This window comes from Drosophila mojavensis, unplaced genomic scaffold, assembly GCF_018153725.1.
Source record: "Drosophila mojavensis isolate 15081-1352.22 unplaced genomic scaffold, ASM1815372v1 contig_136, whole genome shotgun sequence".
NCBI classification, from domain to species: Eukaryota; Metazoa; Arthropoda; class Insecta; order Diptera; family Drosophilidae; genus Drosophila; species Drosophila mojavensis.
Genome location: NW_025318667.1, coordinates 31,634,879 through 31,652,797, shown reverse-complemented (window position 1 = coordinate 31,652,797; position 17,919 = coordinate 31,634,879). Strand labels below are relative to the sequence as shown.

The 17,919-nt window shown below is 38.4% G+C and overlaps 1 protein-coding gene across 1 annotated transcript in view; it reads left to right on the top strand.

Moving 5' to 3' along the window:
- LOC6586325 (midnolin homolog) overlaps nt 1–13,508 on the top strand; it is a 56,836-nt gene extending 43,328 nt beyond the window's left edge. Inside the window, exons 3-4 of the mRNA XM_002011905.4 lie at nt 4,471–6,522; nt 12,277–13,508. Of these exons, the coding sequence (XP_002011941.3) occupies nt 4,471–6,522; nt 12,277–12,918 (2,694 nt within the window). The 3' untranslated portion in view covers nt 12,919–13,508. The remainder of the gene's footprint in view (nt 1–4,470; nt 6,523–12,276) is intronic.
- Nucleotides 13,509–17,919: the final 4,411 nt, after the last annotated feature.

Genomic DNA, 17,919 nt, shown 5'->3' with positions numbered 1-17,919 from the left:
ACAAATGTAGTCCGTCAGTCTACGGCACAGCCTCGAGCAGACCTGACTATTCAACAAAAAAAAAAAAAAAGACTATTCAACCAAAAAAAAAAAAAAAAAAAAAAAAAAAAAAAAAAAAAAAAAAAAAAAAAAAAAAAAAAAAATAAATAAAAAAAAAAAAAAAAAATTCCAAATCAAAAAAAAAAATATTTCAAATCAAAAATCTGCAAAAATTCAAAAAAATCAAAAGATTAAAGCCTGACTGTTCAAAAAATAAATAAAAAATTCAAAATTCGAAATTAAAAAAAAAGTTAATTATTAAAAAGTGTATTTTTGGCTTTTTATATTTTTGGACTTTTAAACTTTATAAATAATAATTGTGCGCGTGCGTACAAAAGCTAAATATCTCGAATGTTCAGGTATTTGTTTGTCTCAAACATAAATTTGTGTAAATTTTTTATATTTATATTTCTCGATTGTTTTATATGGTTTTGTGCGAGGGTATTATTATATATTATTATATATTATTATTATTATTATTATATATACTATTATTAAAAATGCCGCGTCCTAGAAGATCTAATCTTTCCCGGCGGACCCATAATGCAATTAGGCAACGGAATATCGCGAGTCAATTATCTGACGAAGAGCGAGAAATCGCCCGAGAAAGGCTCCGCGTTAGTACCCAGCAAAGAAGGGCCTTAATTCGTGCTTCTCAAAGAGAGGCAGCCCGTGAAATGGCAATAAGAAATGGTTCAAGGATTGATTTGAATCGAGAAGCGTTTCGATATGATTGCACCATTGACTTGAGCTTGAATCGTTTAGTTTGCATTGGTCCAATGGACGTTGTTTGCCAGCATTGTGGCGCATTGAAGTTTGCTGGTGAAACGCCCGGTTTGTGCTGCCTTAGTGGTAAAGTGACATTGCCATTAGTGGTCCCGCCACCAGAGCCATTGCGTTCCCTACTTTTCTAGCGAGCACTCAAAAATACAATGCCTGTTTCCAATTCGGGGCAGAGACAAATCCAACAAATCAAAAACCATGAAAATTGGTGCAGCAGATCTCGAATTATAAGTTTTGTAACAAACTCTACTTTGTTTTATATATATAGGGACTGTTAGGCGGTACGAAGTTCGCCGGGACAACTAGTAATATATATATATAACCAGTAAAAATATAATATATATATATATATCTCCTACATCTTTTAAGCGAGTGTCTCCAAATTTTTTATGTATACTTATATGCATTTTATACAATTTCGGTGTTTGTCAAAATTTACCCGCCAACCCTAATTCACCCCCTCACCCTCACATTTGTAAAAGGCGTATTTCAAATACTAGAGACTTGTGCTTTGGCAAATACATACATATATATGATATAATCATAATCTAATCTAGTTTAATGAAGAAACTACATCCACAAGAAAAGTTATTGAAAAATTAAGTTCTTTTAGTAAGCCACCACTGCAGCCAATGCGTGTTTATGCGTGCGTGCGTATCTCTGTGTGTGTGCGTGTGTGTGTGTGTGTATGATGTGTGTGTATATGCCTGTAAGTGTGTGTGTGTCTTGTGTAAGCAGAAAGACGCGAAAAATGATTGAAACAGCTATTGCTCGAAGGGTTCAGGGGATCTTGTAGTCGGGCACTCTCGACTAGAGCTTTCTTACTTGTTTAATAATGAATACATGGCCATTTTGATTCTTTTAGTTCATTAATGTCATTTGCCATCCATTTTGTGTACCCTCGCATCATTTCAGGAAGAATCGCGCACCAAATGTCCTTGTTCCTCTCCCACAGCTCTTTCATTCCACTTGGAGCCACCCATAATTTGCAAGCTGCGATTTCACATGACTTTTTATATTTTCAATGATATTCATGTCTGAAGAATATTCAGGACACTTCATGGACTTGAATCCTTGCCATATTATCCACTTTTTGACCAAATTAGACGTGTTGTATGAGTCATTGTTCTGCATTTTTCAGTAGTAAAACCCATATGTTCACTTGATTCTCCCAAATTCTTTTGTAAAGTGATCAGGTATTGCTCATGAAACGTTATTTCATCGATTAAAACCAAGAGTTCAGGACAATCTTTGTTTATTCTCCGCTAAACCAAAAGACAGCAGCCACCGCGATTGAGAGTTTGCCTTACTGTTCTGTTACAGTCAACAGACTGGACTGTGGGAGCCTTAAGCCAATGTTAAAATTGTCCATATGACTTGAAACTGTTAATATGGTCAGATGAAACAATAAACAACCATTTTGAATCATATGGATAATCTCGGCATCAGCATAGAGCCTAGCATATATACAATGGAGGACAAAAGTATTTTGACAACGCATTGCAAAAACTTTAACCGCTTATTTCTGCGTGCTGAGAGAGCTAACGGTACCCATTAGAGAGCAAGCATACTAGGCTTTAAGTGACCAAAATATTGCAGTGATGACATAACTCATTATTTTTCTATAATTATTTGCATGGCGGATTATCATTGTTTGGGTGGACAAAAGTATTTTGACATACCCTTTCAAATTCATTTTCGGTAATTTGATTGCACACACAAGCATAAACACGCATGGGCGGCAATGTGCGCTTACTATGAGAACTTAATTGTTTAATAACTTTTTTTGTGGATATACGATCTTCATGAAACTTTCAGATTATGATTATAACGTAGATATGCATGTATTTGCAAAAGCACAAGTCTCTAGTATTTGAAATACGTCTTTTACAAAAGTGTGGGTGAGGGGGTGAATATAGGGGTGGAGGGTAAATTTTAACAAAAACCGAAATTGTGTAAATTGCATACATTAAAAATTTGGAGACTCTAGCAATAAAGGTATAGAAGATATAATTTTATAACTGGTTTTCTGCCTGTTACATACATTTCAACAATACCATTATACCCTGATTTCCCATTGAAAATGGGTTCAGGGTATAAAAAACAGGCTAAAACAAGTAAGAAAGCTCTAGTCGAGACTGCTCGACTTCGAGATCCCCTGAACCCTTCGAGCAATAGCTATTTCAATCATTTTTCGCGTCTTTTTGCTTACACAAGACACACGCACACACACACACACACAAACACGCACACACACACACACATACACATACACAAGCATCCACGCCTAAGCACGCGTGGGCTGCAGTGTGCGCTTACTATGAGAACCTAATTGTCTAATTTCTTTTCTTTTGGATGTACTTTCTTCATGATACTTTCAGATTATGATTATAACATGGATATGATTGCATTTGCCAAAGCACAATAAGGGTTTTTATCGATAACAAATAACAAGATGAGCTACCGATTTTTTGTGATAGACTGTGTGTAGATATGTGGGCTATATATACGAACATCTAAAAAAAATCGAAGTCTCTTGCTCTTATAATATAAGAAATTGTATAAAATATATATAAGTCTACATTTAAAATTTGGAAGCTCTAGCTCTCAAGGTGTAGGAGATATAATTAAATAACTAGCTTTCGATACGGTTTTTAATCGATAATAAAGTATCGAGAGTATTTATCGATATTTAGAGAAAAACTTGATATGCGCGTGATATACGCGGACCTAGGAAAAAAATTTCAAGTCTCTAGCTCTTATATCTTCTGAGATCGACGCCTTCATACATACGCACAAACGGAAAGACGGACGGTTAGGGCCAAATCGATTCAGCTCGTTACCCTGATCAATAATATATATGGGGTCTGGCATGCCTCTTTCTGCCTGTTACATACATTTCAAGAAAACCATTATACCCTGATTTCCCATTTTCAATGGGTTCAGGGTTTAAAAAGCATAATAGTTTTGAGTACCGAATGCTGGACACTTATTATTCTTGTTTTTTGGGACGGATTATAAAATTATTGTGGGGGAAAAGTTATAAAAACATCTATGTATCGACATTTTTAAAGTTGAATATCAAGTATCATATTTATACTTTTACAAAACTTAAAATATCATCCATACGATATTTTAAAAATATTCGACAACCCTAGTATGAAGTGCAAGATAGTTTTTATGAGGCTCTCTTGAGAATCACATTATATGGAATTTAAAAGATCCGTGTTCATTGGAAGCGTTCATAGCTAAGCGGTTATGGCGTTAAGAGTGAGTTGCATTGAATGCGTTGCATTTGCTCGAATACTTTTGGTCAGCTCGAGCTCTATCTCTTCGCTGTTCTACATAAATTATATATTTTTATATGAGAATATTTGTGTGCATGTATATGTCTTACCAAGATAAATATTGTATGTGATGTAATTTCAACACAAAGACGTTGCATTGAATCACGTACTACATCAAATTTCCTGTGTGTGTATGCATGTGTGCATGAAAGAAGTGCGGAATGAGCACAATATCAGCTTGGAGGGTTCAGGGTTCTCCTAGTCGAGCAGTCTCGACTGGAGTCTTCTTACTTGTATATAATTCATATCTATAAATTATTAAATATATTAATTTAAAATAATTTTTTTCTCGTTTCTTTAGGCACAGCGTCCGGAGAATACAGTTATGCAAGCGCTGGAATCCCTTAACGACTCGCAGGTGAATGATTTTCTCAGTGGCAAGACTCCACTCAATCTTAGTATGCGTCTGGGCGATCACATGATGCTTATTCAGTTGCAACTGAGTACTGTTAATCCTGCTGGCGGCACTACTGCCTCAACGGCTGCCCTGCCACCTGTGATGAGCGGTAATAGCTCTGTTGGGCGCTGTAGTGGCAGTACTAGCTCTTCCCATTCAGCATCAAGCGGAGCCCTGGGCTGCGTTTATCCAAGCAGCAGCGTTGGCTCCCATGTGTCGCATGCGCGCACCCGTTCCTCCAGCCATCGACTGGCCAGCGGACGCATTAGCAACGGCCATGTGCACAGCCATCAGCATCCGAGTCTGCAGCACACCCATAGCCATCACCACCATTATCATCATCACCATCACAATGCCACGGCGATGGCCGCCGGTAGCGCTGGCACACACCTACGAAAGCTCGATCTGGAGCGCTCGGGTAACAACAAAAGCAGAAGGAGCACCACCACCGAAACCACTACCATCAGCAGTGACAGCGACAACAGTAGCAGCAGGTTGAGTGCTGCTGCCGGAGGTAGCCTAATAGCTGGTACTACGGCCGGAAATGGTCGCGGACACCATGCCATTAAGACTTCCGATCTCAGCTCGTTCCTTAGCAAGCGCGACTACGAGAGTCTGCATAATATTGTGAAGAGTATAGCACCACGGGCTGCAGCTGCGGCCGCTGCCGCTGTAACTAACCAGACGTCCAGGCAACCATCAACGGCACAATCAAAGCCGTTATTGGAGCAATCTCCAATCAAGTCGCTCTCCAATCTCGTTTCGTCTCCCATCAAAACGACAGCCATCAAGAACATACACATTGCCCATGGCTCTAACAGTACCAGCTACTTACCTCCCAGTATTGTTGGCCGTGCATCGCCAACCAGTTGTACTAGCGGTGGCTGCCAGCAGGATCCGATATCCGCAAAGCTCACCTCGTGCTTGTGCACACGCCTGGCAACAGCATCAGCAGCATCTGAAGATACAAAATCTACAGCAGCTTCAACACCACCGCCTCTACCACCAACAACAACCACAACAACAACAACAACACCAGCACCACCGCCACCATCACCACCAACATCGACACCACCACCAACAACAGCTGCTTCAAGAGCTTTACCCAATCTCAATATTGGAGATTTCAGTCGTGCATCTATTTGTTCTGGTACTGTCTCCAACTCCGGGTCCGGCTGTGTTGGGGACAATTTGTTACATAAGACGGTTAATAATCCGATTACCGTTACACGCTCCAAGCATAGACACCACCATCACCACCACCATCATCATCACCATTATCATCATGCCGCAGTTGCGGCAGCCGCAAGGCTCAAGTCTCAAGAGGCAAATCTCGCGAAAAGTGGAACCCCAACTGCAGCTGCGGCTGGGACCACCCGCACTAGTAGCACCGCTGAGTTAGACGATGCCGGCTTGACATTATCGGATACCCGAACTCTAGCCGAGGCATCGCGTAATCTGACCCAGACTTTGAGGAAGCTCTCGAAAGAGGTTTTCACTAATAAGATTGACTTGTCTGGCGGTGGAAACATGGGTGTTGGCGCCGACATTGGGGGCGGTGAAGAAACACCACGCAAAAGTGGCTCCGGCGCTGTCATTGAATCGATGAAGAATCACGGCAAGGGCATCTACTCTGGCACATTCTCAGGCACTTTAAATCCGGCGCTGCAGGATCGCTTTGGCCGGCCAAAGCGCGACATATCAACGGTAATACATATACTTAACGATCTGTTAAGTGCCACGCCCCAATACAGTCGTGGCGCGCGTATCAGTTTTGAGGCACCATCCAGTAGCAACACCAGCATGAAGAGCAACTCCAGCATTAGCAGCAGCAGCAACAACGGTTCGTCAATTTCCAGCTCCATTAATACTTCTTGTGGCAACGCCGGCGCGGCCAAAACTGCAGCACCAACATCAGTGCCCGTCGCACTACATCATAACGTGCGTAGCAAATCGGTAAGCAATAAATTATATACATTTTTAGAAATGACGCTGAAATTGTAAAAGCGGCATAAATATAAACAAGTAAGAAGACTCTAGGCGAGACTGCTCGACTAGGAGATACCCTAAACCCTCTAATTTGATATTCTAATCAGTCAGCACTTCTTTTCGACACACATACATACACACGCACGTATTAGGACGCGCTCTGCTAACTGCGCAGTAAGCAGCGGCTGCGCTGCAGTGTGGGCAACATTATAAGAATTTATTTGTTAAATAATTTAATTTACAGACGTACAATCTTAATGAAACTTTTAGAACATAATCATAATGTTCAAATGTATGTACATTCTAAAGCGCAAGTCTCTAGTATTTGAAATACGCTTTTTACAAAGGTGATGGTGAGGGGGTGGAAATAGGAGTGGGGGGTAAATTTTAACAGCTCTAGCTCTCAAGGTGTAGGAGATATAATTAAATAACTAGCTTTCGATAAGGTTTTTAATCGATAATAAAATATCGAGAGTACGGACAGAGAGACAGACGGACGGACGGACAGACGGACGGACAGACAGAGAGACGGACAGGGCCAAATCGACTCAGCCCTGATCAAGAATATATATACTTTGTGGGGTCTGCCACACCTCTTTCTGCCTGTTACATACTTTTAACAAAACCAATATACCCTGATTTCCCATTTTCAATGGGTTCAAGGTAAAAAAAAAAAAAAAAAAAAAAAATACGTATTATAATTGTATAAGTTATTTTTCGTATCCTCGTAATTAATAGTAATTATTTGATCATAGTTTTTGATAAATTCTAAGCAACCCATATGATAAGATGAAATCTTTAAAAAATCAATCGATCTCGAAGAATAATGCAGGTATTTCCGTGGAATACGTTACAAGCTTATAAAATGTACCTCTATGAGGAATTTACTTTTGAATTAACAAAAGAAAAACTGATTCACTCAAAATAAAGTCCAGATCGGGAAGATTATTCAAAACAAGTAAGAAAGCTCTAGTCGAGATTGCTCGACTTCGAGATCCCCTAAACCCTGCGAGCAACTGATATTTCAATAATTATTTCTACATGCGCAATCACAGGCATACCCACGCACGCATAAACACGCATTGGCTGCAGTAGTGGCTTACTATGGAAACTTAATTGTTTAATAAGTTTTTTTGTGGATGGACTATCTTATCTGTTATATAACATAGGCATGCACGTATTTGCCGAAGCACAAGTCTCTAATATTTAAAATACGCCTTTTACAAATTTGATGGTGAGGGGGTGAATTAGTGGTGGGGGGTAAATTTTGACAAAAATCGAAATTTTATAAAGTACATATAATCTACATTAAAAATTTGGTGACTCTAGCTTTAAAGATGTAGCAGATATAAATTTATTACTGGTTTTCGATAATGTTTTTAATCGATAACAAAACAACGTGATGAGCTATCAATTTTTGGAGATAAACTCGATATCCGCGCTATATATACGGACATTTAAAAAATTTGAAGTCTCTAGCTCTTATATCTTCTGAGTTCGACGCGTTCATACATACGGAAAGACGGACGGACAGACAGACGGACAGGGCCAGCAATTATTCTAACGACAAGTATTATGGATTGACGATAGTCCTTTTGAGTATCACGGATACAAAAAGCGATTTATAGCAGGTTGCCAAAGAATATTCGTACGAAAGTGTGACACATGGTGAAGAATCGGTAATGCTCTGGGGTTTTGTATGGGTCAATAGGCTCTCCTATTTGATAAATTAACGATGAAGGACAAAATCATTTGTACTGCAGCAGGATAATGCTCCATGCCACAAGGCCCATATTATAGCTGCATTTTAGAGGGATATTGAATATACACTAGATTGGCCACCTCAGCGCCCTGATCTTAATATTATAGAGAATGTGTAGGCTTACGCAAAAGTAAACCGTAGCTTAGACTTATCAAGAACGACCAAGGAGACTGATTGCTGAGGGTTGAGGACTTTGGCAGAATGTTTCATTAGAAACATTACAAAATTTGGTTAGATCAATCGCTAGACGCTTACAGAAGGTGCTTGATGTTAATTAAGTAAAAAATGTTATTTTTTATACCCTGAACCCATTGAAAATGGGAAATCAGGTTTTGTTGAAATGTATATAACAGGCAGAAGGAGGCGTGGCAGACCCCATAAAGTGTATATATTCATGATCAGGGCGACGAGCTGAGTTGATTTAGCCCTGTCCGCCTTTGTGTCTGCCCGTCCGACCGTATGTCCGTCTGTCAGTATGTTTGAACGCGTCGATTTCAGAAGATACAAGAGCTAGAGACCTCAATTTTTTTTGTAAAATGTCCGTGTATACCACGCGGATATCGAGTTTTGCTTTAAATATCGTGGGTGCTTGTGTGCGTGTGTGTGTGTGTTGTTTTTATACCCTGAACCCATTGAAAATGGGAAATCAGGGTATAATGGTTTAGTGAAAAAGTATGTAACGGGCAGAAGGAATCATCGTAGACCCCATAAAGTACATATATTCTTGATCAGCACGACGAGCTGATAAGAGCTTATAAGAGCTAGAGAGCTGAAATTTGGCATGCATACTCGTGTATACCATACGCAGTACGAGTTTGCTTTATTTTTTCGATAACTCATTCGATGACTTTTTTATCGAGAATAATCGAAAAATTGATTTTGTTTTTTCAGTCTAATTTGAACACTTTCAGACCTGGAGTCGTCAAATTTGCGTTGTATATAAAGTTAATGGATATAAAGATTTTGTAATTTACAGATTTTGGATACCACGCCTCCTTCGCCCCCAATTTGTAAGAAACGTATTTCAAGTACTACAGACTTGTGCTTTGAAATTTACACACATTTTAGCCATATGATTATGCTCTGAAAGTTTCATTAAGATTGTGTGTCTACAAAAGAAATTATTCAACAAATAAATTCTCATAATATTGCCCACACTGCGCAGTCGCCGCTTACTGCGCAGTTAGCAGAGCGCAGGCTTATGCGTGCGTGTGGATGCATGTGTATGTATGTGTGCATAAAAGAAGTGGAGAATGAGTAGAATATCAGCTTAGAGGGTTCAGGGTATCTCCTAGTCGAGCAGTCTCGACTGGAGCCTTCTTACTTGTTTATATTCGTTTATTAACAACTTTACTTATATTATACATTATGTGTTTAGGTGGCTAAGGGTAGCGCACGATGCTTGCGGGACGGCCGTAAAGCATTGCTTCGCAAGCACTTTACACTCCCTTAGCCTGGCACAGCTCGTCTTTGCTCGATTCTGCGAAGCTCCATCATAATTGTGGCCGCGAAGATGCTTATAAGTTTTCAAGCTGCATCCGATTCCAGCATAACGTTGACCATGTTGTCCGCTCTATAAAGATAAAAATTAACCTCGCCGTGTTTGCGGTTGATGAGAGTATGTGTCCACCGCCCTTTAGCTGAGCTATACCACTTTCTTTGCCATCGTGCGATGCTGTTCGCCCTGACAGCGTTGAGTCGCGTAGGCCCGTGCGAATTCCGCTCCACGGCTTCGGCGACCAAATACTCCAGTGGCACCATACCGGCTATGACGAGATAGTCCTGATAGTCGGAGATAGTCCTGAAAGCGCAGCTGACTGATTGCGCTCAGTCTGTAGATCGCGCAAATGCCCCGGCTGTAGCTCGGCGTTGCCATCGCTCTTGCCCATATTGGCGCAGCATAGAAGATGACGGACCTAATGACGCTCATTAGAAGGAGACGTCGCTGCTGTTTAGGTCCCCGCGTGTTAAGCATAATTCTCGAGAGAGCTCTACAAGAATCAGCTGCCTTTTTATGCACATATTCTAGGTGCTCGCGGAAAGTTAATCTTGTGTCTATCATGACGCCAAGATATCTTATCGCCCTCTTTGACGCAATGGTGACGCTGCCGATCTTTATATTGGCAGTTTCCACTCTTGCGACTGCTGACTAGGACAACTTCAGTTCTGTCAACCAGCTTCGTATGCGATTGATACTTTCGCTGCACATATCCTCTGTATCTTTGAGCTCTTTTCCTATGGCTACGACAGCTACATCATCAGCAAAGCCAATGGTGTGCGCACCTGCTGGTAGTTCCAAGCGCAGTACGCCGTCGTACATGATATTCCATAGAAGAGGCCCCAGCACTGAGCCTTGGGGTACGCCAGCTGACACTGTGTGAGTTTGGGGACCCTCACTCGTGATGTATACCAGTGTTCTTCCTCTGAAGTAGCTCTTTATTATCGCTTTTAGATATTATATTGTGATAGCGCATCCAGTATCATATCACAACTAGCTGTGTTAAAGGCATTCTTTACATCCAGGGTCGCGATGATGCAGTATTGCTTCGTTCCGTACCTCCATCTGGTGCCTTGGATGGCGGAAGTTGCCAGGCCAACAACTTTTTCTAGTGCATCAGCTGTTGACCGGGCCTTCCGAAAACCAAATTGGTTAGGTGACAGGCCTCCGGCGCTAGCAATAGAAGTCTCTAGTCTAGAGCCAATCAGTTTCTCAAACACCTTTCCCATGATGTCTAAGAGACAGATTGGTCTATACGAAGATGGCTCCTCTGGTGGTGTGCCAGCCTTGGGTAGCAATACCAAGCTCTGGGTTTTCCAGGCTGTAGGGAACGTCCCGTGAATTAAACTTTCGTTGTATAATTCGGCAAACGTACTAGGGTGCAAGGCGAGGGCTAGCTTTAGCGCACGATTTGGTATCCCGTCCGGCCTTGGAGCTGTATTAGATCTAAGACCTCTGAGAGCTACTAAAATTTCTTCGTCTGTAACTAAAACAATTTGAGTGCTAGTTGAGCCCTGATCAGCAGACTCGGACTCAGGGGTATGAATGGAGCTTAATCTTTCTGGGAAGAGCGTTTCCACAATCGATTTAAGCTCCAAGCGATCCGTAGGCTGCACCTGTTTACCTGCGTATAGTTTTTTTAACTACTATCTTGAATGCTCTGCCCCAAGGGTCATATTCGGCCGAGTCGCACAACTCTAAGAAGCATTCTCTTTTGCTTGCCTGAATGGCCTTCTGCTACCTGTTAAGCCAATTGTTTCTCAAAAAACGTAGACCTACGTACGTTTTTATTAGTTTGGTTATTCGAGCAGATTCTGAGAATCACATCAGCAGTTAGTTTAATTTAGTTTTGCTAGATGGCGCTGCAGCAGTGAATCTATTTCAGTTTTGCCAGCGCAGCTTCCCGAGAAGTCTCGGGTTCAAGCTCCAGAGCGTGCTGCTGATATTAATTTTTTCAAAATATTTATATTTTAATAGTATGAGTATATCGAAATTGAAATTTTAGCCATACCAAATGGGCATTTTTATTAGTTTGGTTCAGGGTAGCATCTAGTCGAGCACTCTCGACTAGAGTTTTCTTACTTGTTATTAATATTATTATTATTATCAGTTAAGTAAGTTGATGAGTTTTCTCTCACTTTATTTAATAAACATTAATGTTAAAATTATTGAAAATCTGTCATGCACATAATTATAGAAAAATAATGAGTTATGTTATCAATGCAATATTTTGGGCTCTTAAATCTTTTAATATTTGCTTCTTTTTTTTAAATGTAATGGGTACCGCCTCTCAGCATACAATAATAAGCGGATTAAGTTTTTTCAATGAGTTGTCAAAATACTTTTGCCCTCCATTGTATATTAAGCAAGCAGGGAAAACAATTGCAACCTGAAATTAATCTGAATCTTGTATTTGTGATGTTAATCAATTGAGTATTTAACTTCTTTCTTTCCGTTTCAGTACTCGACCAAACATTACAATTGCGCCAAATGTAACTCTCGCGCCCAACGGCAACAGGCAGCAGCAGTTTTGAGTGCTGGCAACTGTGCTTATGGCGAATGCAATGGCCACTATTTGGCTAAGGAAGGTATTTCTACTGCAATCGCTAGTAGTCTCAAGTCATCTACACACGGCTGCTGTACCCATGCGGATATATCCAGCAACGGCAGCGCTAGCAATGCCACAGCGATGGACAGCTCGAATGCATGCATGTGCCGTAATCGCGGTGGCGGCGTTAGGCTGAACGATGGCCAACGGGATCACATGTGCCAAAAGTGCGTTGCCGACCTGGCCAATCTAAAGACCAAGTCTAAACTAGACCAACTACGTCTAGTTATGCAGCAGCGCAAGCAGAAGCGTGAAGCGCGCAAGCTCAAGAGCTCGCCGTACGATGCCAATGCAGGAATTCTAACGGCAACTGTGGACGCAACGCCGCAATATAGCGCTGTTAGCGCGCTAGTGACGACGCCGCTGCCGTCAGTCAAGACCAAGCACAGCAGCAATAGCAACAACACAACAACAGCTGCTGCGGCTGCAACCACTGCATCGCCCAGCGAGGTCTCACCCAATCATATAGTAGAGGAGGTAGATACGGCAGCATAAGTACAACTGCAATGTGCACCCCTTATAGCATTTATTAGTTTAATGTTGCAGTTACACAAAAACAATAACAAAAAAAATAAGAAACTTTATGTAATTAGTATCTAAGTTCTTTGTTTTTTCTTTTTATTTTTATTTGTGTATACAAAAAAATGGTGTGAAATGCGGCAGTGCCACCTGTACGCCATCCCAACTAAAATACTTTATGAACTGCTACTTACTACAAATCGATCCCGATCCAATTCACATGTTCATCCAAAGGAGAGAAAGTCGTTGAGCTGTTAAAATAATTTTAAGATACTTACATGTTTATTAACAATATCGTAATTAACAAAATGATCAACATAGTTAACTATTTATCAGTCGGCTGAACCGCAAAACAACATCTTCTCCGCCCCATCCTCTAACCACTCTTCCGCTGAGATAGCGTTCATTATCTTTTATTTTTATTATTGTAAACTTAGTTTAGTGCAAATTTTGAATGTAAAATGAGGTCTAAAATGTGAAATGCAAAACTAAAAGAAAAAAAAAAAATTTAATAAAAATGGAAAGCATATTGAACGCTTCTGAGGTAAAAGCCAAAACGGCGGCAACTTTTGTAGCACTATAAACTTAGATAAATGTAGAATTTAATTTTAGACGCACACATACAAAGTTATCCTATTGCAGCTTTATATCATGTTAACTTTATGACAGCGCTTGGGCTAAATTTCAACAGCACTGTTAACTGGGCGCTGTAAACTTGATTTGCCTTAATAGAAAGTCACCTTTTTATTTGTGTTAAAATTACGCAATATTATCATTATCATTATTATCACTATAATTATAAACATCAACACTAACATTTTTTTATTATTATTATTACTATACAAATATTTTTTTGTCAAGCTGAAATTAGGCTGAAATAGAAATATGAAGACTTCAGCGATTAGAGATCTTTTCAAATCTTCGCACTATTAAATTAATTCTAAGATTTCAAACGTAAATAACTTTTTCGTTTGTTAGAACGTTTGTTGCGTATTGCAGAAGATAAACTGATGTCTAAATAGAATATTTGCTTTATTTTCTTTCAATCCGATATGTATATTGATTATTAACTATAATAACAAGAGCTCTAACAAAATGTAGCAAAAGCCTTGCAGGAACTGAACTAATTAAGAACAAGTTTGAATCAAAATGGATTCTCATCTACACGTATAATAATATATGTATATCTAAATACGTATATATGTGCCGAGAAAACACTATAATTCTGACAGTTGACAGACAGTTGATTTGGTAAAGTAATCAGTACCGTAGCAGTATATATTATAAATTCGAGCAATCAATGCAAATGCTATACAATGCTATAAATCGCTGCAAGGTCATTTTAGTTTCGGCAAAGTCGAAAAAACTGTTGTTTTTTGTACCCATGAAATTTTATTATCTCTAATTAATTTTATCAAATCAATATAATTGACACTATGCTTATTTTATTACAATAAATGATTAGTTAATGGTTTAGTTCACCATTTTGACTTTTATTTAAATTTTCTGTTCACTTAATTGTATTTTTTATAAATAGCTCAAATATATATATATAAATTAATAAATTAATAAATAAATAAATAAATAAATAAATAAATAAATAAATAAATAAATAAATAAATAAATAAATAAATAAATAAATAAATAAATAAATAAATAAATAAATAAATAAATAAATAAATAAATATATATATATATATATATATATATATATATATATATATATATATATATATATATATATATAAATATAATAATATGTAATAGTACCCCTGATACATTTCCTCGAAACATACTATAATTTCGTCGAATTTTTATATAATACAAATAGGCTTTCATGTAGGTTGATAACATAATAAATAACCTAGCAAAATAGAGTGCACTCAAATTGAGACTGAGTGAGTGAGTGGGCATAGAATGTGCTGACAGTGTGGGAGATCGCATGGACTCAATATCTTATATCTCACTGCTTAAGTAAAAAGAATGAGAATAAATAAGACGTAAAGAGCAATACAATAGTTAACCAAAGCATTTCGGTGTCGAGGCACTCGAGTTTTTGCATGCATATGTATATCTTCATGCCAACACTGCCTCTAGCAGTGAACAAATCTCACGCCAAGATTAGTGCGCTTCGAGCGTTCAAGCGTAAAGCACGCATCTTAATATGAAGCCGAACTGTGCGCCAGTTTTTTCTTACTCTGTCTCTTTTTATGCCCTTTCCCTTTAGAGAATGTATCGAGTTCTTGAAAGGGGTCTGCCATGCTCATGCAAAATGTTAGCATTTTCATGACATTATCTATGACTAATCCTGACAACTTAAATAAAATAATGATTCTAAATTTCAATATTAATTAAACATATATATATATATATTGTATAACAAAATTACATTGACTTTCGTATGCTCTTTATTTATGGGAAGGGTATGAAAGCGTTCGTACGCATAAAGAATATTTTTTCGCTACGAAATTGTATTGATAAATTTGCCGTTGGTCGGCCGTCAGGTCTGCACACACACAATTACGTTGCCCTTCGTGATTTTCTTAATTTTTTTGCTTTGTAGGTAGCGAAGCAACTCATACACGCGGCGAAGTAACTCATATACCTCCGAACTCATATACATATATCCGACTCTTTCTCTTTCAATACAATATTGTCCCTCTAAGTCATATACAAGCGCACTTACACACTCATACAATTTTCGATTTTTGATCGACAAAATAGGCCAAATTGCTCAAAAATATACTAAACTAGAATAAACTAAAAATTCTAAAAAAAAAAAAAAAAAAAACCCTGAACCCTTGGAGTAACAGCTACTTCAATCATTTTTCGCGTCTCTCTACTTACACAAGACACACGCACACACACACACGTACACGCACACAAGCACCCACGCCTAAACACGCATGGGCTGTAGTGTGTGCTTACTATGAGAACTTAATTGCTTATTAACTTTTCTTGTGGGCATAGGATCTGCATGAAACTTTCAGATTATGATTATGCATGCATGCATGGGTGAATATAGGGGTGGGGGGTAAATTTTAACAAAAACCGAAATTGTATAAGTTGCATGTAAATATCCATTAAAAGTTTGGAGACTTTAGCTCTTAAGTTGTAGGAGATATAATTTTATAACTGATTCTCGATAAGGTTTTTTATCCATAAAAAATATCGAGAGTAGTTGTCGATTTTTAAAGCAAAACTCGATATCCCCGTGGTATACACGGACATTTTACAAAAAAAAAGTTGAGGTCTCTAGCTCTTGTATCTTCTGAAATCGACGTGTTCAAAAATACTGACGGTCGGACAGATGGACACACGGGCGGACGGACAACACTAAATCAACTCAGCTTGTCGCCCTGATCAAGAATATATATACTTTATGGGGTCTGCCACGCTTCCTTCTGTATATATTTGTGAAATTATTTTATTTAATTCACAGTCTGAAGGTGTTTTGTCACTGGAACTTATAAGATTCAAATATTTTTCAGGCAATTTGTAGTTAAAACAATATTTGCCATGACGGCGCAATCCATATCTGTATAAATGTAAGGAATATTGTTTATATACATCAAACACTTATATATATATTTTTTTAAACAAACCTTATATGCAAAATTGCATTTTGTTTCTAAGTTTGGTCTCTGACATTCATTTGGCTGAGAAATCGTTCAATCACCGCATTCGACCACGGAAGTGACAAAATTTCTATTGCAAATGTAGCAATTGTATTCAACGAATTGTTCTTGCCAGCATCCTTAGCAAATACCTCAGATCAAAATTGAACAGTATCATCTGTATTTTGATCGGCAGGTAGTTTTACCAGCCACTCCTTGAACTCGTCCCCTTTGGGCCAGACGTCCTGAAAACATTTTCGGTCATTAAAAATGTTGAGCGCGATCGACGAATCAAAGGATGACCAAAACTTGTCAACAAAAATATGCCATATATTAAAAAGAATCATTATATTTTGCAATTAATTTATGGTATTTACCATGGTATATAATGGTAAATACCATATTAAACAAAAAGGCCAAAAAAAGTTTAGTTTGGTTTGATTTGCTTCTACAGGTAACAAGATTATATAAAATAGCAGAAATAAGAAATCTAAAATGTGAAAAGGCTAGTTTTAGGGCTATAGGCATTTTGACAATTTTCGAGGCTATATCATTTCCAAATAGGCTAGCTCCAGCCATAAATAGGCTAAAATGACAACACTGGCCACACATCTCAATATGAGCATTATTCATTCGGATTCGTTTTCTTTTGGCACTCATGCAGCCCTCTATTATCTACTCAATATCATTTAAATAATATTTTATTTCCATTTTTTTTAATTTTATATTATAATTAAAAATTACAAAAGTCCACATCATTTTTCATGCACCTTAGTATCTAACAAGTAAGAAGACTCTAGTCGAGACTGCTCGACTAGGAGATACCCTGAACCCTCCAATCTGACATTCTAATCACTGTGCACTTCTTTTCGCCAAAAACAAAAATCGAAATTATATAAAATATATATAAGTCTACATTCAAAATTTGGAAGCTCTAGCTCTAAAGGTGTAGGAGATATAATTAAATAACTAGCTTTCGATAAGGTTTTTAATCGATAAAAATATCGAGAGTATTTATCGATATTTAGAGAAAAACTTTATATGCGCATGATATACACGGACCTAGGAAAAAATTTCAAGTCTCTAGCTCTTATATCTTCTGAGATCGACGCGTTCATACATACGGACGGACGGAATGACAGACGGACAGGGCCAAATCGACTCAGCTCGTCGCCCTGATCAAGAATATATATACTTTGTGGGGTCTGCCACGCCTCCTTCTGCCTGTTACATACATTTCAACAAAACCATTATACCCTGATTTCCCATTTTCAATGGGTTCAGGGTATAAAAAAACAACTTAAGAACGGCGGCAGTGGACTTATTGTTTTGGGTTGCATGGCTGTTTGCTAATGGTGGG